Source organism: Hibiscus syriacus, unplaced genomic scaffold, assembly GCF_006381635.1.
Source record: "Hibiscus syriacus cultivar Baekdansim isolate YM2019G1 unplaced genomic scaffold, ASM638163v2 tig00112000_pilon, whole genome shotgun sequence".
Lineage (NCBI taxonomy): Eukaryota > Viridiplantae > Streptophyta > Magnoliopsida > Malvales > Malvaceae > Hibiscus > Hibiscus syriacus.
In genome coordinates this window covers 3420334-3442434 of record NW_024063235.1, presented here as the reverse complement: position 1 = coordinate 3442434, position 22101 = coordinate 3420334, and the positions used below count along the sequence as shown (strand labels likewise).

The 22101-nt window shown below is 34.7% G+C and overlaps 1 protein-coding gene and 1 non-coding gene across 2 annotated transcripts; one reads left to right on the top strand and one right to left on the bottom strand.

Moving 5' to 3' along the window:
* Positions 1 to 14016: 14016 nt before the first annotated feature.
* Positions 14017 to 17084, bottom strand: LOC120174067. The gene is made up of 4 exons (XM_039181040.1): positions 16745 to 17084; positions 15727 to 15839; positions 14374 to 14505; positions 14017 to 14271 (listed from the first exon to the last, which is right to left on the bottom strand). The coding sequence occupies exons 1-4, from the start codon at positions 17082 to 17084 to the stop codon at positions 14017 to 14019; spliced, it is 840 nt and encodes a 279-aa protein (XP_039036971.1).
* Positions 17085 to 18297: 1213 nt separating this feature from the next.
* On the top strand, positions 18298 to 18404 carry LOC120174154. Its single transcript, XR_005521133.1, has one exon. It is a non-coding gene; the product is annotated as a small nucleolar RNA R71 (small nucleolar RNA).
* The last annotated feature ends 3697 nt before the right edge of the window (positions 18405 to 22101 follow it).

The following is a 22101-nucleotide window of genomic DNA, read 5'->3' as shown; positions in this document are numbered from 1 at the left end:
AATGAAATCCCAAAACATATGTGATATCTCTTCTTCTAACATGGGAGGTTGCACTTGTGCTACCACTCATCTCCATCTTAAGGCATACTCTTGAAACCTTTCATTGGCTTTCTTCCTTATTCTTTGAAGATCCATACGTGTTGGAGCTAAGCCTTTAGCATACCGATATTGTCCCAAAAATGCATCAGCTAGATCAATGATCTGTTCTTGGGTCAACTGATTGTACCATACTACTGTTGGGCCAACAAGGCTATCATGGAAAGAGTGAATTAAAAGATCATTAGAACTTAAATATCCTTCCATTTTTCTACAAAATATTCTCAGGTGGATTAGAGGACAACTGGTTCCATCATATTTCTCAAAATTAGGCATTTTAAATTGATGGGGAATAACAAAATCTGGAAACAAACTGAGCTCTCTTGCTTCTAGTTCTTTGTGGGAAGTATTAACATCTTTCATATTTCTGATTGCTTCATCCATCCTCTTGAATCTCTCCTCATATCGTGAATAATTAATGAGGCTATTCTTTGGGTTCGATTGGGATGCCCCAGGGTATTTTATCATTCTCGACTCATTGATTTGATAGCATAGTTGCTCTTTATCAGTTATCTCTTCTTTATCAGATGCCATCCCTTGAATAATTTGATTTGATCCATCTGGTACTTCTTTCCTTGTTTCCCGAGGTAACCCTGTCAATTGTTCTGACCACTGATCTTGTAGTTCCTCATAAGATTGCTCCATTGTTTTCATGATGATGGTACAATAATATGAATGAATGGTCTCGATTTTACTGTTACAGAACCCTTCATGAATTATTTATATGTTTTTATAATTAATGTATATAACAATACTTGAACAAATAAAAAATGTAATGTAAATAAGAATGCAAATTGTGCAATGCAAAAGTAAACATAAAAGTATGAATACAAAATGAAATGAAAAATGCAAAGATGCAAAATGCAAATGCATGTATGAAAAGGTGTTACTCAAGAGTGATCATCTTAGAATAGATTTCATTGAACACACAAGTTTCCGTGCATCAAACAAAACTTTTACATGTAGGGGACAACTTTTAATCCTAGCTTCAACAAAACTTTACATATAGGGGATAACTTTCCCTCCTAACTTCTCTAAAGCCAAGTTAGTTTATCATCTTATGTTCCATATTGCTTGTCTGGACTGCAGCTTCTTCCATGACATTCTCTTTTTCCTTCATCGTCTTGTGTCAATTCTCAGAGTTACTCATTTTCCCTTATAAGAGAAGTTTTTGGACAAGATATTCATATATATTGTAGTTCTTTTTTAGTTTGGTGAACCCTGTTATCCACTCTTCTAGGGTATTTCCTACGCCAGCATTTTGAAAGGCTTGACTGACCTTCTGGAAATCTTCATGCATGGTTTCCATTTTGGTGCTCAATTTATCGTTTTCAATCTTTAAATGACGTATTTGAGCCTCGGACCTCAGCAAATCTTCTTCCTTCTGGACGCCTCTACTGATACTCTTACCTTTGAATACTTTTGGTATTAATCTAGCAGGACCTTCAGTTACCAAACTAGGTCAATCATTTATCATAAATTGTAAGATTCCATGATCCAAAATACTTTGGACTCGACATTTGAAGGCAAGACAATTCTCAATGGTATGTCCTTGAGCTCCGGCATGATATTCACAATAAATGTTGATGTCATACCAATTAGGATACGGCGGTTGAAACGGTTTTATGTAGTATGGAGCCAACCACTTCTCGCACTTCATATAGCTTTTCATATAACTCTTTATATGATATAGGAATAGCATCAAAATGAGAACCGCCTTTGGTCTTGGATTGAACCTTAGTTTTAGATGTCGGGATCAGACTAAACTTCGACGATTTCAGATTACGTGATTTTTTCTCATCTCTGGGAGCTTTTACAGTTTTCACCATTTCTTTGGTATCCTCAGACGATTTGTGAATACGAATGTTGATTGTCTGTAATTTCTCAAATTGGTTAGGATTAGAAGTCCCTTGTATATCTGAGATTGCAGGGTTATGTTCATTGACCTCTCTCTCTTTTTGTGCAGGGGTCTTTTTTCCTTTGGCCAAAACAGATATTCTACCCATCATCTTGGACATCTGCTCTCTTATTTCTCGTATCTCCTTTTTCTCTTTCATGGGCGTACGATCTTTGGGTGCATAGCTCTCCTCTATCCTCGGAGTTCCCTCAGGATGTCATTCTGTGGTTGCGTCATATTTTGTTCAATCATAAAACTTTTTGTCCATTTATGAAGTCTTTCCAATTTGATGAACAATCTTTCAAGTCAACACCTTTTGGTTATGCTATGATCATGCAATGCAAACACAAGAAATTAATATAAACAAATTAGAGCAAAATAAAATGTATCAAAAATAAAAATGAGAAAGGAAAAAATAAATTGGTTAGTACCAACTAATGAAAAGAAAAAAAATTCTATCTATCAATATATCTTAACCTCATGCTTTCTAGTTCCATGATTTGTTTGGAAAAATTAACCTAACCGCATGATTACTAGTTCACATGCATTTATTTAGAAGAAAAAAATAAAATCAAATAAATTAAAAGCTAGAGCTTATTTCTCCTTTGTGTACACCTACTTTGAACAAAATTTCGACATGGTTTCAGATCGGGAGAATTTCTAGGGTTTATTATATGCAGGGTTTCAGTTCTAGGAGTAAAGGTACTCGAACTGTTCTTGTTGGTGCCCCCTTGGGCTGCCAACCCTCAATCCTAGTCCACTACAGACTTAAATGGATCGAGTTCAATTCAAGGGGATACATTTCTCTATGCCTGACATGGAGAATAAATTCTCACAAAGACATAGAGCATATGAGCCCCGAAAGCTACTGGCTAGGTCTGACACGGAGAATAAATTCTCACGAAGACGTCACTTTTACTCCCACTTAAAAGGGACAAGCTTGATTATAAAGCTTATATTATGCAATGCAAGTGTTTGTGTGTGAGGAGAAATATTCAATCCTTTGACAAACAAATGAAATTTAATATCTAAAAATAAAATAAAAACACTAATAATAATAAAAAAATAAATATTATGAAAATCATAAGTAATAAAAATTTTGAAAGAAAAGAATTATAAATTAAATATATGAATTTTTAATTTCTAATTAATAGAGACAATTTATAATTGATTTTAAAGCTTGACCAGGTCCCCAGCGGAGTCGCCAAGCTGTCATAACCAGTTTTCGCCCGGGTACGAATTGCTTTTACTTGGTGGGAAAAGTGATGTGAATATATGGTTTTTAAAATGTTTAAGGAGTCGCCATCGGCCTTTGGGTCAGGTAGGTCGAATACCTAAAGATTATCTTTTAAAAGATTTTTTTAAGAAAACGTCAGTTAAAAGATAAACTGGTATGCGTTTTAACAAAAAAATCGTTTTTAATAATAAAAAAGGATTCGTGGTCGATTACGTTTGGGGAAGGATTAGCATCCCAACAACGCCCAAAATTGGTACTCATTAATTATAAATTGTCTCTATTATTGGAAATTTTAAAAATTTCAAAAATATATTTAATTCATAATCCTGTTATTAATATAATTTTAAGAAAATATATTAATATATATTTTTTTATTTTTATAAATAAAATATTTATTTACTTAGAAATATCAGAAAATGACTTCTAGGTGCTTTAAGACAGCCCATTTCTTAATATTAAAAAATAAATAAATATTAATAAAACATTTCTATAAAAATAATTAAAATAAATTAGTATAAAATATAGAATATTTATTTATTTAAGAATATCAGAAAAGTACTTCTAGGTGCTTTAAGAAAACACATTTCTTAATATTAAAAATATATATAAATATTAAAATATGATTATTTTTCTAAGAAAATAATTTAAATAAAACAATATGTATTTTCTGGTTTTTATAAGTAAGGTATTTATTTATTTATTTAAAATACCAGAAAAGAACATCTAGTTGTTTTAAGACTGTCATTTTATTTGATATTAAAAATAAATAAATATTATTATTTAAACAAATATATATATATATATATATATATTAGATAAAAATAATAATAAAATAATAATTAATGCAATAATTAAAATATAAAAGTAATAATAATATTGTAAATAAATAATGATTAAAATAAAAGAAATTAAAAATATAGTATTAAAATGTAGAATATTTAAACTTAGTGCTCTACTTCAAAATATCATAAGATCTAGAGGCCTACAGTGTAATTTAGCCTTAATAATATTAACCGGTGATTAAAATATAAATATTAATTAAATTATGAGGGACTAAATAAGATATTTAACCTAAAATATATAAACATGAAAGGATTAAATTGAAATAAAATTAACTTCGAAGACAAAATTATAAATGCCCAGATTTTTAATTCGGTGACTGATGTGGAAATTTACAAAATTAATGGTCTAAATATATTATTTTACCTAATATATATATAAACATGTAAGGGACTAAATTATAAATTAAACCAAATTTAAAGACTGAATTAAAAGGATCGAAAGTCGATTTAAGTGACTATAATGAAAAGTTTCCAAACAATGGGCATTGCGGAAAGGATTTTACCTTTATCAAATTACAGACAAACCCCTCATCAAAACGGCGTCGTTTTGATGAGGGTATAAATACCCATTTAGCCGGCCTTAAAGGCCAATTTTTTTTCATTTTGTAATTTCATCTCTCTCTCTAGAAGAGAGAGATAAAATTATTCTCTCTCCCTCTCTCTAAAAGCTCCTGCCCGGAGGGAGATGGTCATCGGTCGACCGCTTTGTTCCGGCGCCGACCACCGCCGCCGACCACCGTTCTTCTTTTTTCTTTTTGCTTCTGGTTGATGTGTTGTTTCCTTGCTATCGTGGTTGGTTGCCCTCGTTATTTCTCTTTCTTTTTTTTTCTGTTTTTCTCTCCTCCTCCTTTTTCTCTTCTCTGCAGGATCGGTGGCTTTTATAGCCACTACGAACGTCATTTGGACCGGTCACAGAAGGGTTTCTCAGTGAGTCACCATAGCTATGGTAGTGACTCACCATAGAGCTCGACGTGGGGGGGGGCAGCTGGCTCTTCTAGAGGTTTCATCGAGGCGGCAGTGTCGTGGTTGCAGCGGATTGGGTCACATGGCAGTGGGAACGATGGCAGTGACATGGAAGAGGCGACTGGGAGATCCTTTGGTCCAAGGCGGCGGCTGGGAGCTAGGGTTTAGAAACCCTAGAAGTAACCCTAAATGGGTTATATCTTACTGGGTCATCTGGATCTGGGCCGATCATTGTTGGGCTTCAGAACTCTGGTCTTTGTAATTATTTATTAAATAATAATAATAATATATATAATATTAATAATAATAATAAAACGAAATGAAAAAATTAATGTTTACATATACAATTGGTGGATTTAGATAATAATTATTACTTGGTTAAGTTTTCCAACAGCAACAACTATGTTAAGGTTTAAATGGAAGGACCTTGGATAATATATGGTAGTTATCTTAAGGTGTAACCTTGGAGTAGGTCGGTTTCAACATCTCAGAAGAATCCAACCCAAGTTCTTGTATGGGTGCGACAACCGGGACTATCTTATCGTTATTATTCAAAAGCTTTGTTTCGTTGTATTGCGGGAGCAGTGGGAAGAGTAGTGAGAGTGGACTATAACACTCAAGCTGGAGGTCGAGGGAAATTCTCCCGTTTAGCCATTATTGTTGATTTAAATAAACCTTTGAAGTCATGAATTGGTATTGATGGGTTTATTCAAAGGCTTGAGCACGAAGGATTGAATAATATTTGCTACTCGTGTGGAGTTTATGGACATTTATCGACTGCATGTGGCAAGATGGATAACGGAGGGGACAAGGACGATGCAAGGGATAACCAGAACATGAAGGAGACAATGGGTCCAATGTTGGAGTCTAAAGGTGACAAGTTGTATGCACCTTGGATGGTGGTTGAAAAAAGGAAACGCAAATCGAAATGAGATTTGAAAGGGAAATCGGTGAATGATGGGAAGGTTGGTGAAGCTTGTCTCGGTTTGTCATTTTAGCCGATTTGGAAACTAAAATTACCCCAGTTCAACAGGAAGGTACTAGGCAGAGGCGAGTAAAAGCAAGACTGAGGGAGCTCGTAATAAAGGGAAAAGTTATATGAGAACTATAAAAGCTTTCGAGGGACAATACAATTTGAAAGCTACTCTTGTTGTTGGAAGGCAAACAAAGAGAAGACAAGGACACAAGGAAACAAACCATTGGAGTGTAACAACCTCATACCGATACAAGTGACCTGATCTGATTCGAGATGTTACATTAGGGTCATTGGAGCGACCCATATTAAAAAATTCAGAAAAATTAAAAAAAATTAAACCATATTAAATCGTAAATCAATTTATAAATAAAAACACAACTTTAGAAAAACATTCATTTATTAAAACATAATTCAATAATGTCAAATATCAATACAAGTTATAGCCTCAACATAAAAACAAATGTGACCTACATGTCCCCTAATTATAAGGTATCGTACTCTGCAAGCAACACCGAAGGAATTCCCGCTATTGATGTTGATACTGCACAAGGTCAGTTCTTTTAACCTGAAATGGTGAATAATAGAGTGAGTTTTAAGAAAGCTCAGTAATAGAAAACTACTAAAATATTATAAACGCCAAGCATATATATGGTGAAAAATGAAACTTTCTTTAGTTATCCTGACATATACAAGTCCTAATGATGAGTTATGGTTTCACTAATTAATTCTTTAGGTCACCTTCAGGAAACATACAATTCATAAGAAATATTCAAGAGATAGATTTACGAGATTGAGTTGAGAGTCTAGTGTGTTCCAACAAAACTAGAAATAAGTGTACATACAGTTTAAAAAACAGCAATAGCCTATTTTAGTAAAATAGATTTTGAAAATCACAATAATACCCTCTACCTAAACATCGATATGTAGTTCCCTAGAACTGCATCCATAAAGACTTACCCTATGCCCATTGGGCAGAGAAGCCAACCTAAGGAACACCTTGGGTCCACAAGGACATACTCTAGTCGAAACATAAGTGTCACTAGAGGGGTGTCCCTCAGGTTCATAAGGACTTAGCCTAAGCACAAAGCAAATGAGTCATGCTAAAGGAATTCCTTAGGACCCATAAGGTCTTACCACTAGGCCCATTGAGCACAAGATCTTATTCAAGGGTCGCCTTACGTTAATAAAGAATTACCAACTTGATCGGAGATGAACTTGCAGAACTCCATAATACATCCCAAAAGCATCCCAATATAAATTAGATTAACAATAACCACTAATATCATAAATCTAGATCCATATATATTTTGTATCAAAATACAAACATAAGAGATCGTGTTTTATTTTAGATAACAATCATACTTTTTAAAATCAAAGAAAATATCTATATGCATTGGGAACACAGTTGATGATCTAGTTATTTTTTGGAGGCACTTGATAATTATTAGGAAGGGAAATATGAAACTTCTATAAATTGTTTGGATATCATAAACGAGATCCCTATTAAAGGGGTTCAATTACTAACAGATCTAATCAACATTTAGAAATTGATACTTCAGGATCAATTAAAAATTGAGTCCATTAAGAAAGTATTTAGGACCCTTACATCAGAATTATTTAAGATTCAAATATAATAGAAGTGATTCCATTACTTAGGCCATTAAGGATATTTTGGACATTTTGATTCCTAAGGAATTCTTAGTAATTTAACCTAAAAAAGGTTCAAACGATAGTTTGCAGTAATCAAGCTTTACATCAAATTATCAATATTTTAAGTCAAATCGAACTAATCAGGTCCCATCAATATTATACGTACAAATCATTTAAACTGAGATACTTCCCAGATATTCACCTTTTAATACTGATTGTACTAGTTGAATGAATCACCTTTAGAATTATCATTGAATGGATTTGAAGAAGATGAACAAATATTATGTGGTATTTAATTTTTTTTTTGTATTGCAACAATATCTATAATGACCGACATGCTTAAGTCGTGCTTCATAACTTTAAAGGACGGTACAACATTTAGGTTCATTAGTGTTTCCAAAATTGTCCAATGGCATTCGCTCATTTCTTGAACATGTGGATATTTTAAGTTATTTTATTACTCGAGGTTATTCTAGTCATTTCGGAGTTCTATATTATTATGATCATTTCAATCAATTCTAAAATATAGAGTACTTTCAATAATTTGATCTTCAAATATTTATTAAAAAATTAGAATATCCAAGTATGTTGCAAATCTCAAAGGTTATAAATTGATTATCAGGATTTTCTAATCAAATCAAGAATTCAATCAATGAATATGTACTTCTATCAAGTAAAGAATGAAAATCTTGGTTATTTTCACTATAAAGAGAGATCCATGTCCCTTATTAATCCCAAGGGTATTTCACTCATTTGCATTTCTTTCGGTAAATTAGTTACCAAGTGTTTAATCAAGAATAAAAATTATATGTCTTTTACCATCTTGTAGGTTAAAATCAAATATCGGAGATTTGTAAACAAATCAAGTATTTAACATGTACATTAGTAATTTAATTGGATCGAGTATGCCTTTTTAGTGTTATTTTCCACTTTCAAGGACAATCTTTGTCTTTTTACAACATAAGGGTCTTTTTTTAATTTCTTATCCAAACATTTTCGGTATTAAAACTTAAAAAAAAATAAACAGAAAGTAAAGATCCTAAGGTTAATGATTTAATGATTAATCATTGAACTTGGATTTATTTTTTTTATCGATCTTCTAGTTCTTTATACGAGTTATCTAAGTTATCTGAGTCTTATGTAGTTTACTGCCTTTTTACCATATTTAGTTCGAGTTTTGAAATAATTAACTCTACACATATGACTAGTCATAATCATTCATGTATTAACCAATACTAATTTATTCCATAAACATGCAAAAGGTAGTAATGTACTACCTCAATTTTTGAGCTATCTTAGTCGGCCATTTAAACCACATTTGATCGCTCTTGAACTTATATTTGAGGTCTCATAATATCTTGGAAACATGTCAAAATGAATTATATCAGAAAAATAAATTAAATGTGAAAATCATATCGAACCAACATATGCAATGTGGAAAAACAACTTATCGGGTTTGAATTTTGTTAAACAGCACCAAAAACAGGCTTAGGATGTCAAAAAATCTGAAATATTACTTTTTAAAAGGTCAACTTTTAGTCAACGGTCAAAGTTAATGACGATCAAGGGTTTGATCAATTACAGCTCGACTCAGCTAGCAGCTGGGTTAACGGCTCGACTCAGTCAATGGCTCAGCTCTATTAATGGTTCAACTTGATGGCTCGACTTGGTTTAAGTATAACTCAGCTTGGTTTAAGTGATCTAGACCGGTTCGGGTAGTTTGGACTGATCCAAACTAGTTTAGAAGTCCCCCAGGCTGCAAAGAAGCCCCACACGTAGGTGCACGTGAGAAGTCCTCGGTGGTCAGAATTTCATCGATTGTTCCAGACTCAAATATCAATTGATTTTAAGCTCTATGCCATGGTTAGTTTGCTATAGTGTGTGGTGGAGACAATCTTTTTAAACTGACCGAAGCTTTTTCCTCTTCGATTTCCCACACGTCGATGATGAAGTTGGAGATAAGACTACTTTTCGACGAGGAGTGACGTGAGGAATCCATTGACGTCGATGGTGTCTCTCACCAATAGTTAGACGTCGATAAATCATCCAAAAATAATAACGAACATTTAATTTTTGGTGAACCTTCAATGCATCTTCTATGCAAATGGTGGGTCAAGTTTTAGTCACAGGTGAACGATGGTCACAATAGTGTGGGTGGTACAAGGCACGACGGTTGAACGAGAATGGTCGAGGCTTCGTCGATGATTACGACGGCAGATGGGTTTTGAACCTTTATGGTTTCTGGGTTTTAACTGCTCGAATGTGGAGGATTCTTTTTTTGTTACAATATTTTATTCAAATCATATATGAAAGGTTTTTTTTATTATTTTAAGCCCAATAATGCCTTAGCCTAAATAGAAGGGCATGGGGCATCATTCTTTAGGTCAGAGGTTCATCAATCACATGTTTTCATTTAATTTTCTTTCAGCTAACCATATATGGGTAAATTCAGGGCTAAGCCCCATAAATTTGATGCTACGAAAATGCCATAGCATACAATGCAAGTGTACGCATCGCAAATCAAGTAATAAAGTGGAAACTACGAGAGTTTCGGATGTCTCTCAATCGTCATACTTTTTGCACCAAACTACTCCCCTTTTATAGCTTGAATGAGAATTCCATCGCCCAATAGGAAAGGTCTACGTTTCAGGTATTATCCATCTATATGACAGCTACATAAGCTAGTTGTCCTAATCCAGAAGGCTCTTCCAATAGTCTAAAGGTTAGACGATTGCTACAATATCCGATCAGTATTTCCTGTAGTGCTACATCATCAGTGCAATAGTTTGCAGCAACAAAAATCAATTTTAACCCTTAAAAACCCACGACACTGCTATCATGCAGAATATGCAAAATTAACTAAATTTAATCCTAAAATGGTTCTAAATATGCTTAAGTTCAAACTAAACCTAGGTAATTAAGGCTACCAAATATAACTCTTTTAGAGAGTTATTGCACCCCCAAACTTAAATGTTGGTTGTCCTCAAGTAAAACATGCATGAAATACCTAAACTAACATTAATGCCATAGAATAACCAAGAAAAATTAACCAAGTAGCAAAGTTTCTTTTTCAACCCTTAGAGAATGTTGTAAAGCATATATGTAATCTCAAATAAGAAAATACCATGTCATCCCCTCAAAATCAGAATCCTCAGTGTGATGTGTGTGAAATATAGGTTTATCAAATCAATACTTAGCTAAGTTAGAAAAATCCGCACCTACTTTGTTAAAGGTATTCAATGTTACAATAATATTTCCTCACCAATGTTGGAATTCCAACCTATTTCTCTCACTATGTTGGGGCTATTACCAACATTACCCAACTAATTTCCTAAGACTATGTTGGAGCTATTACTGATATTACCCAACTTATTTCATAAGTCTCATATTTTTTTCAAATTGTGAAATAATTGATATAGCATCTCATAAAGATAAGAGGGTTACAACTTGAAAGTTTCTAAATTCACTAAGCATTGAAAACATACACCATGTGCTAAAAAATATTCGAAGGATCCTTAGTTCGAAGGGTTTATAAAACATTTCATATAGCATTTCATTTCAATTAATATTCATCATCAGCATCATCAAAATTCTTTAAACTACTTTATTAATTTTCTTTCAAAATTATCCTAAAGCATTACCAATGCAATTCTATATGTAACTATTTTCCTAAATGTAGCACTTAAACCTAACAACACACCCCCAAACCTAAGGGATGCATTATCCCTAATGCATGTAACACAAACAAAATAACAAACTAAACTAGGAGAAAGGGAAGCAAAACTACCCTAAGTGGTTTTATTTGGGCTTTTACGTGGGCTCAGAACATTCAAAAAGAGATGCTTTGTTGTTGTTTTTACCTTCACCGAGTTTTTCCTCTTTTGACTAGCTGACGTTAACGTTGCTCCTGTCACTGTAGCATTAGAGACTCGAGTTGTGGATGCTGCAACATTCATCTTTTTCTTTACTTCTGGTTTTGGTTTCTTAGTGCCAGCGACCTGTTCTATGGGAGTGTTCTCCAGCTGACGCGCAACAACTGATTGTCTAACAGCAGCAATAACATTACGAACTACCAGCACTGTATCCAACTTTAGTTCATAAACAACAATTGTTGCTTCTTCAGCTGTGGTGGCTTTTAAATTCAGCAATTGATCCGCCACTTGTTATGTTGGAGCTTCAACTCTATCCATAGCTGTCAATTATAACTACTCACCTGTTTTGCCTCACCTAGAATTTCCTCATCCAAAGGTAAAACTTTAGTATCTTTCTCAGATTTCTCTTCCTTTTAACTATCACCGTCTTCTTATTCTTCCTCGTCGATCTCCCCTTTACCTTCCATTGACTTGGTATCGATAGACATAATTTCTTTTTCCCCTTTTGGCTACGTTGTGTTAGGAGTCTCCGTACTAGTTGAGCTATGACCAGCATCAGAAATTGTTGGCTACATCAAATATTCCAATGCCTTCACTGGAAATATTGGAAATAGCGATTCAGCCTCTGTGAATAGCTTCACAAACATCATCTTGGTCATCAAATCCCTTTTCTGTGCATACTCCCAATATTGAACCTGGGCGTTGTGCATCAGGGACTGATTTTGAAGAGAATGGCTCAGCAACACCATAGTCTGATCCATCTTAACTCCAATCAATGCTATAGCAATTTTAAGGCCCTCCAAAGTTCAGTCATCAATAGGCATGAGTTGTAATATAGCCATAGAAATAGATGGTTTCCCAAGGAGCTTCATTAGGGTCTAGCCCTTCCTTTAACAATGTTCGCCTTACAGCAGCATGAGTGATTGGGCTTCGATTCTCTATAAGATTATCAGAAGACAAAACAACTACTTGTGCTTAAGAGCAAATTGAGTAATTAGCGATGGAAAATAAAAATACCTAGAAGTCTTCTAACCGTAAGAAAATATTTCAGCAAAAACTACTTTACCAACATCAATTTTTCTTCCAAATAAAATGGAATGAAGCAAAAAGATTTGATCCTTAGTAATAGTGTAAAAATTAATGGTTAGCATTAATCAAGTTCTAAAGAAAATAAACCATACCCGTGCATCTCGATTGAGATCTAAGACCTCATAGTTCGAACGCCAGTAGTCGATCTCGTCCAAGACTGACCTGGTAAGCAAACATCTCGCCCTACTTGCTCCAACTCCTCAATTAAATTTTCCACAAATTTCGTATGCTCGCAAGGCTCTTCAAAGATACCCAATAAATTGTTTATTGGTTTTTCCCACCATTGGACTATATTCTCTCAAACAAAGACTAGACGCTTAGTCTGGTCTATGAGATTGCTGTAAAATTCCCAAATAATGTGCTGGTTTATGTTGTCGAGGTGTTCATAGAATTACCCCTGACCTCGCTAAGAGATCAATTGAGAGATATAATCGAAGAATTTGGCTCCCCTTCTGTAGATAAATCAAAGCCATGCTCATAACATCAATATCAGCCCTCAAATTCCTCTTCATAATGTTGTTTGTTCGCGTCATTCATCAATCTTGTAACTTTCTCTGACGGTGACATTATCAGCGGCGTAGCTACAATAGGAGGTGGAGTGGGCGTACGACTTGATTGCTTTGAACTTGATTTCTTTTTAGGTATCATGGCAGTTTGTATATTAAGGAAGAAAAATGGAAGAGTGGTTACCAAAGGTTTTAGGGTCGTGAAGAAGATGAAAGTGGTGTAAATGGGGGTAATTGGGTTATGTGAAAGAAGGGATAAAAGAATTTTAAAATTTAAAATTATATGGTGGAGGGAAAAGGATGGGTTGGAATAGGTTGTTATAATTGGGTTAATTAGATGGTTAAAAATGGGAAACAATTAACACCAATTTTTACCATAAATATTTTTTGGGTAACCTTGTAATGTTATGGCTTTCATATAACAAGGAATGCATGTTGTAACATGAATAGTTGTGCGGCATGGAAGAACAGACCTCTAATGATTAAACGAAAACACCCATAAAAATAAAGAAAATAAGTACTTACAAATAAATGTCAATAGAATTGACTTATTTAAGAGAACATAATATTAAAAAGAAGTAAGATCTCTTAGTGTGATCGAAGCGATGCCATGGTTTTGTTGCTGGCAATAATGCTTTAAACGTTGCCATTTAACTTCAAATGTGCTTTTATCCACCAAGTTTTTCAATAATATTGTGCTATGAAGGAAAACTTCAAGAATTTCGAAAGGACCTGACCAACGAGAACGCAATTTCCCAGGGAATAATTTTACTCTCGAATTAAATAAAGTACTTGTTGTCCAACAATAAATTCCCTTGGCAAAATATTCTGATCATGCCATTTCTTGCTTTTGTCTTTATAAATGCTTGAACTCTCATAGGCATTATTTCAGAGTTTCTCTAGCTTATTGAGCTCCAGCATCCAATTTTTGCCTGCAACATGTAAATCAAAATTCAGCATTTCTAGCACCCATATAGCTTTATGCTCCAACTCCACCGGTAAGTTACAAGCTTTACCATAAACAAGACGATAAAGGGACATTCCCAATGAAGTCTTATAAATAGTTCTATAAGCCCATAGTTCTTCTTCAAGGTGTTGGGACCAATTCTTTTGAGAAGGGTTCACAACTTTCTCAAGGATTTGCTTGATTTCACGGTTAGATGCCTCAGCTTAGCCATTAGATTGTGGATGATATATTGTAGCAATATTATGCTTCATTCCATATCTATTCAATGCTCTAACAACTTGATGACCAATATATTGGGATCCTTCATCACTGATAAATGCACGAGGTATTCCAAAGCGAGTGAAAATATTTTTATGCAACAATAGCAAAACTGCTTTAGCACTGCTGTTTGGCAAGGCTACAACTTCCACCTATTTGGATATATAGTCTACATAAACTAAAATGAAGAGGTTGCCACATGAATATGTATATGGACCCATAAATTCTAATCCCCACACATCAAATAACTCGATCTTTAAGATAGGTTGCATTGGTATTTCATTTCGTCGAGAAATATTCCCAGTTCCCTGGCAGTGATCACAACGCTTTACAAAATCATTAGCATCTTTAAAAATCGATGACTAATAATATCCACATTGAAGCACTTTTGTTTCTGTGTGCATACTACCAAAATTTCCACCATATGGGGCACTATGACAATACTGCAAAATGTTTTGTTATTCGCATTGAGGGATACATCGCCGCATAAGTTGATCATTGCATTGTTTAAATAAACACGGCTCCTCCCAATGATATTGCTTTATATCCTTCATAAATTTCCTTCAGTCTTGGTAATTTAGGTCTGGTGGCATTATCCCACTAACTAGATAGTTGGCAAAATCAGCATACCATGGTAATGATGTAGTAGCTAACACATGCTCATTAGGGTATTCATCTGGAATTATTACAATGATGTCGCTTTGCTGTCTGATTCTAACCTACACAAGCGATCAACCACTTGATTTTCAGATCCCTTTTTATCCTGAATCTCAATGTCAAATTCTTGGAGTAAAATCACCCATCAAATCAAACGAGGTTTTATATCTTTCTTAGAAAATAAATGCTTCAGCACTGAGAGATCGGTATAAACAATCACTTTTGTACCCACCAACTAGGAACAAAATTTATCGAAAGCGAACACCACAACAAGCAACTCTTTTTCATTTGTGGTATAGTTGATCTGAGCTTCATTTAATGTCCTACTTTCATAATGTATTGAACGAAACATTTTATACTTTCGTTGCCCCAACATTACTCCTATAGAGAAATCACTAACATTACAAATTAATCCAAAGGGTAAACTCTAGTCTGGTGATATAATAATAAGGGATTTTACTTGCTTTAATTTAATTGTCTCAAAAGATTGAAGCACTTCATCATCAATAACAAACTTCGTCTTATGCTCCAGCAATGAGCACAATGGCTTAGCAATTCGACAGAAGTCTTTAATAAACCTTCTATAAAAAACAACATGACCAAGGAAGCTTCGAATTGCCTTAACATTAGTAGGTGGCGACAATTTTCAATAACCTCTACTTTTGTTTTATCCACTTCAATGCCATGACTTGAAATCCGGTGGCCTGCCACTATACCTTCCATAACCATAAAATGACATTTTCCCAATTCAAAACTAAGTTTGTCTCCTCGTATCTTCTTAAAACTGCAGCCAAATTGCTCAAACACTTCTCAAAATCCTGCCCAAAGACTAAAAAATCATCCATAAAAACTTCAAGATAGTCATCAATCATATTGGAGAAAATGACCATCATACAATGCTGAAATGTCTTTGGAGCATTAAACAACCCAAATGGTATTCTGTAAAAAGCAAAGGTGTCATACGGACATATAAAAGTTGTTTTCTCCCGATCTTCTGGAGCTATAATAATTTGGTTGTAACTAATATATCCATCCAAAAAAAGCATTACCCGCAAACTAATTTAACATATAATCTATGAAGGGCAATAGAAAATAGTCTTTCCTCGTTGCTTTATTTAGCTTCCTATAGTCCACACATATCCTCCAACCAGTGGTGGATTTCATGATTGGATTTAATCTTCACTGATGTTAAATCGAGCTACTATTGGGATCCTCCAAAAAAATTTATACATGCAAAAGGATGGACTAATTCTTTTTATATCAACAATGCTCCATGCGATAGCCTTCTTATATTGCGTCAACACATCAATCAACTGAGTTTCTTGTGATGTTGTAAGATGTGCTGCCATAATGACTGTCAACGTCTCATTTTCTCCAAGGTAAGCATATTTCAAATGCTCCGATATTTGTTTCAATTCAAGCTTTGGTGGTTTTTCAATGGATGGCTTCGGTGCTTGATGATATGATCGTGTATTTGCAAAAGTTCTATGCTCTAGAGATACTTCCTACATCATTTGACTTCTTCATCCATCAGAAATTCTTTAAATGCTTCAAAATCATATAAATATGTATCTGCGCTATAGCATTCCTCCAAATGCTCCTGTTTAAAAATATCAATCACGTCAAGTGAAAAACAATCAACTTTGTCATTGATGTAAGAAACATTAAAAGTAATATGTTCATCATTCAAACACATAGTCAATTCTCTCTTTTCAGCATCAATCGAAGCTCAACCTGTAGCAAGGAATGGGCGGCCGAGAAAAATTGGGACATCTTTGTCCGCTTCACAATCCAAAATGATGAAATCCTTAGGAATGATAAATTTGTCCACTCGCACAAGCATTTTTTCCACAATACCACTAGGATGTACGGTATAGAGATTAGCAAGTTGTAAAGTAACCATAGTGGGCCTTGCTTCGCCGCTTCTGAATTTCCTAAATATTGACAATGGAATTAGATTTATGTTAGCACCCAAATCACATAAAGCTTTACCTAAAAATGTGTTACCAATGTTACAAGGAATCGTGAAACTCCCTGGATCCTTAAGCTTTGGTGGCAATTGACTTATAGCCATGGCGCTACAACTTTCAATAAAAGCGACTGTCTCAAATTTGCCAAGTCTTCATTTCTTCGAAAGAACTTACCTCATGAATTTGATATAATTCGAATTTTTCTCTAAAACATCAATGAATGGAACACTCACTTTAAGCTAGCGAAGTATATCAACAAAAGCTTTGTATTGTTGATTTTCTTTTGCCTTCTTCAAGCGTTGTGGAAAATGTGGAGGCAATTTTGTTTGATGTTGCTCAGGTAATGGAGTCGAATTTGTATTTGATGCATTAGGGATTGCTATCGGCAATGAGTCTGTGTTACCACTCTTCCCCACATATGGTGTTGTTAATTGACTCACATGCAGTTCAGGCTCAGTCTCTTTGCTCTTTCTTTTACCATGTTGATGAGTGTCCTAATTCTTCCTTCGCGATTCTTCAACTAGGTCGCCAATATGAATTCCACTTCTTGTGGTAATAGCCTTACAATGTTCCTTACCATTTTTCTTAGGATTCTCAGTGTCGTTAGGCAACGACCCTGTCAATCGACTATTTAGAGCATTAGCCATTTGTCCCATCTGATTCTCAATAGCCCTTAATGAGGTAGATTGGATTGCCATTTATTCTTTCATCATGGCTTCAAAAGGTGTGAATGTTGAAGTTTGGTTCGAATATTGGCCTTGGTAGTTCTGCCTTTGTTGTGGTTGTGGCTTTTGTCTGTTGAGTGTAATGTTGTAGCTGATATTGCTGATGTTGTGGATTGGCAACATTTTGACTTCTCCAAAAAATATTGGGATGATTTTTGAAATTTGAATTGTATGTATTTCCAAAAGCATTATCATTCCTTGGATAGTTTCACACATAGTAGATAGACTCAGATTTTGGGGGCATTCATCAAAATTGTGATTATCGCCGCAATATATCCAAGTAATAAGAGATGTGACTTTGACTTCATACATTCCTCTTGTCTAATGCAATTTTTTCACCATTTCAATCAATGCTAAAATTTGAGATACCATAGAGTTAAAAGCTTTCGAGTCTACTACTACAGCACCACGCCGACCAAATGTATTATGATTATTTGGGTATTGGCAATCGTTGGTGGAAATTCTCTCAAGAATATCATATACTCCATTGTATGTTTTATCCAGCAAAGTTCTGTTTGTTGAGGCATCAACCACCATTCGAGTGTGAATATATAATATATTATAAAACATCTCAATTTGATTTCAATGTGGGAACCCATGCATAGGGCACTTCAATAACAAATCTTTGAATCTTTCCCATGATTCATACAAGCTTTCATCATCCATCTACTTGAATGAGGTTAAGTCATTTCGAATCTTAGCATTCATATTCAGTGGGTTGAATCGCAACAAGAAATTTTGTGCTAATTGATTCCATGATGTTACAGCACCTGGCAGTAGTGAATTCAACCAAACCCGTGCTTTATCACACAATGAATAGGGAAATAACTTCATCTTTAGGCCTCTTCCGAACACCTTGCTAAATAAAAGAATCGTAAACCTCCATGAAAGATCGCAAATGTGCTCTAGGATCTTCAATCGAAGAACCACCATATTTTCCCATAGATTGTAACATTTGGAACATATCATACTTTAATTCGAAGTTTGCAGCATTAATAACTGGTCTCATAATACCCGGATAAAAATCATCTAATGTCGGGACAACATACTCACGAATAGAGTGATTTCAATCATATACATTCTGATATGGTTGCTCAGCTCTAATGTCATCTAGAAACTCATAATTCTCTCCATTCTATAGCAGGGGTAAAATACCATTCCTTTGTCCAACCATAGCAGCTTCATGATGACATTTACAAAATGTTCTTTTAATCTCTGTATCAAATGGCTCTAAGTCGTCGTCGCTTCGAGGCATACACTAGTAAAAACAAACACTTAGAAATCTAAAAATAAAACAAACACATAAGTAATATTAAAAGAACTTTAAATCAAACCGATGCTCCCTGGAAACGGCACCAAAAATTTGATGCTATTGAAATGTTATAACATATAACACAAATGTACACATCGCAAATCAAGTAATAAAGTGAAAACTACGAGAGTTTCGAATGTCGAACCCACAGAGAGCATATTGTTTTCATTAGAGTTTTTAGTAGCAAAATGTATCAAGGAAATGAGATGCTAGATAGAAAGCAATGAAATCAATCATGAGAAGAACTAATTCATCCTACAACATTCCATAAAGCAATTGGTCAGCTATCAAATCAAAGGATATGATATTATGACTTCCAAATTTTATGCAAACATAATATGCTTAGTCGATGTGATCACCATTGCTTAAAACCATTTGAACTACTTTATTAACTTTCATTAATTAAAGATTCAAACTATTAACAATGTTAATCTAATGGTTGCACACTTTTCAGTATACCTATGCTACTCAGCAACACCAAAGCTAGAAAATGTATATAGCAATTCGAATGAAAATATTTGTATATTCAAACAAAAACATTATATATTTAATTGTAAAATATTTCTACTCACAATCATGAAGTTCAAAGCTCATAAAGTAAATACCCCAAGTAAACACAAAATACGAAGTTCATAATAAACATCCAACAAAAGTTTAATACTTCAAATCACTCCCTCTCTTAATATAAGGCATTGAATGTGATTTACTGATCGCTGAAGCTCTGCAGCAAGCTTTCTTTTTGTTGCATCAATCCTTGGCAAAGGATTTAGGAGTTTGTGGCTTGAGAAGAAATAACGTGGAAAATGGTAATTTGGATCTCTCCCAATCGTCACACTTTTTTCTCCAAAGTACTCCCATTTTATAGATTGAATGAGAATTCCATCGCCCAATAGGAAAGGTCCACGTTTATGGTATTATCCATCCACATGACAACTACTCGAGCCAACTATCCCAATCCAAAAGGTTATTCCGACTGTCTGAAGCTTAGAAGACTGCTACAACATCCGATCAACATTTTCTGCATTGCTACAACATCAATGCAATAGTTTGTAGAAACAAAAAACAATTTTAACCCTTAGCAACCCACGATACCTATCATGCAAAATCCGCAAAATTAAGTAAATTTAATCCTAAAATGCTTCTAAATATGCTTAAGTTCAAACTAAACCTAGGTAATTAAGGCTACCAAATATAACTCTTTTAGAGTGTTATCAAACTTATAGGACTTTCGAAAGCTAACCTAAAACCTTCAAAATTTTGCAAAATGGTACACAATATTAAGATTCTATTTTTAAATTGGGTAAAAGTAGGGGTGTCACATGGAGGGAATGCAAGTCTTACCTTTGCTCGAGGTACAGCATGCTAAGGCAGTCATTTACGACACCAATCTTATACTAGGGAACCATGTTGCAATTGCCATCAAGGAAACGGGGAGGAATAACAAAAAGGGTACATATATACGTTTATCATCTCAGTATAATGAGGTATTTAAAACACATAAGGAGAACCTAAGGCGAAGAGATACAAGTATGGAGAATTCCATGTTAGCTCAAGAGTAGATACCTCACCTGATGCAACATATTGAGGATGTAGGTAATAGCTCTAAGTCGTCCTTGAATGCCCAGATAAACGCCTTGTTGATAGAGGTAGGACTCATTAGTGATAATGAATCGATGGATGATCTTGAGATTGTAACAACCCAGAAATTTGAGAAAAATATATATAATTGTAATTTGGAGAAATTTGGGGACTAAATTAAAAGATTTTAAAAATTTGTAGCTTGTTTTAGAGTTAAAGAAAATTCAGGGACCAAGCCCTGAATTTACCCAAGAAAGGTTGGTGAAGTTTGGTATTATATACGGCAATTGGTTTCTGAAAATCAGAAACCAATTACTCCTAAATTGAGCCTAAACTTCCTTCCCCAACGTCAACTTCCGACAACGATCCCGACTCCGTCCGAATTCTGATCGTCGTTTTGAAACCACCATCGTGTTCGTTATCGAGTGAGGAACAATTCACTTAAATTAATTGAGGTGAAACGCTGCCAAACGCCGTGAATTTCAAGTCAAAGCCGCGACTTTTTTAGCTCAATCGCCGAGAAAATCTTAAATTCAGCGCCGATCGTTGCTCCGTTTACGACACCTCCCGCACCATCGTGTTCCTTGTGCCGTTCCGAGTCCGCCGGTGTCATCCTCCGTCTCCGTCGACGGCGGCGCGTGGGAGGTGAAGCGGTCAAAGTTTCCGATTTGATAAAATCGAGCTCTCCGCCGTTTAAAAATTTGAACTGATCTTTGTAAGTATCTCGAAATCGCTCAAAATAATTTTTAGAAATTTTTCCGTGAATTTTACGCAGCCAGAAGAGACCTCACGCGCCCCCACGCGCCGCCACTGCACGTGGGGAAGGCAAAAATAACCGGTTTTTCAAAGGGTTGAACCAGTTTGACCGGTTTTGACCCGACCCGTTGACCCGACCCGACCGTTGACCGTTGATCGGGTGTATTTTGGGAATTTATTCGAAATGGGTGCTATTTTGGAAATTAATTCAAAAAGGTGCTATTTTTGGAATTAATTCAAAAAGAATGTTATTTTGGGAATTAATTCAAAAAGGGTGCTATTTTGGTAATTATTTTAAAAAGGGTGTTATTTCTGTAAAATTGTTGACAGTTTGTTAACCTCCTTTGACCAGAACTTTGACCAGCTTTGACCGTCTATTAAACAGCCGTTAATATTTTCTAAGAATACCTCTCCTGATAGTTTTCGACGTCCCGAATCCGTTTTTGTGGTCCGTTTCGCTAAATTCAAACCCGAAAGTCTCCAAATCGTTAGTCAAACCCGTTGACTTTGATTTTAACCAAGAATTCAAATTTTCGGAAAGTCATACTTTATGTTTTTCGACATCCTGAATCTGATTCCGAAGTCCGTTTTTCCAAATTATGACCTGAAATTCCTGAATCGAGCTTGTAAACCCAAAAGGCTTAATATTTCAATATTTTGATTAATTATTTGAGATTTAGTTAAGGAATTGATTCAATAAAAATATTTTATGAATGTACTCGTGCTTCACATGAGCAAGGATCAATTAGG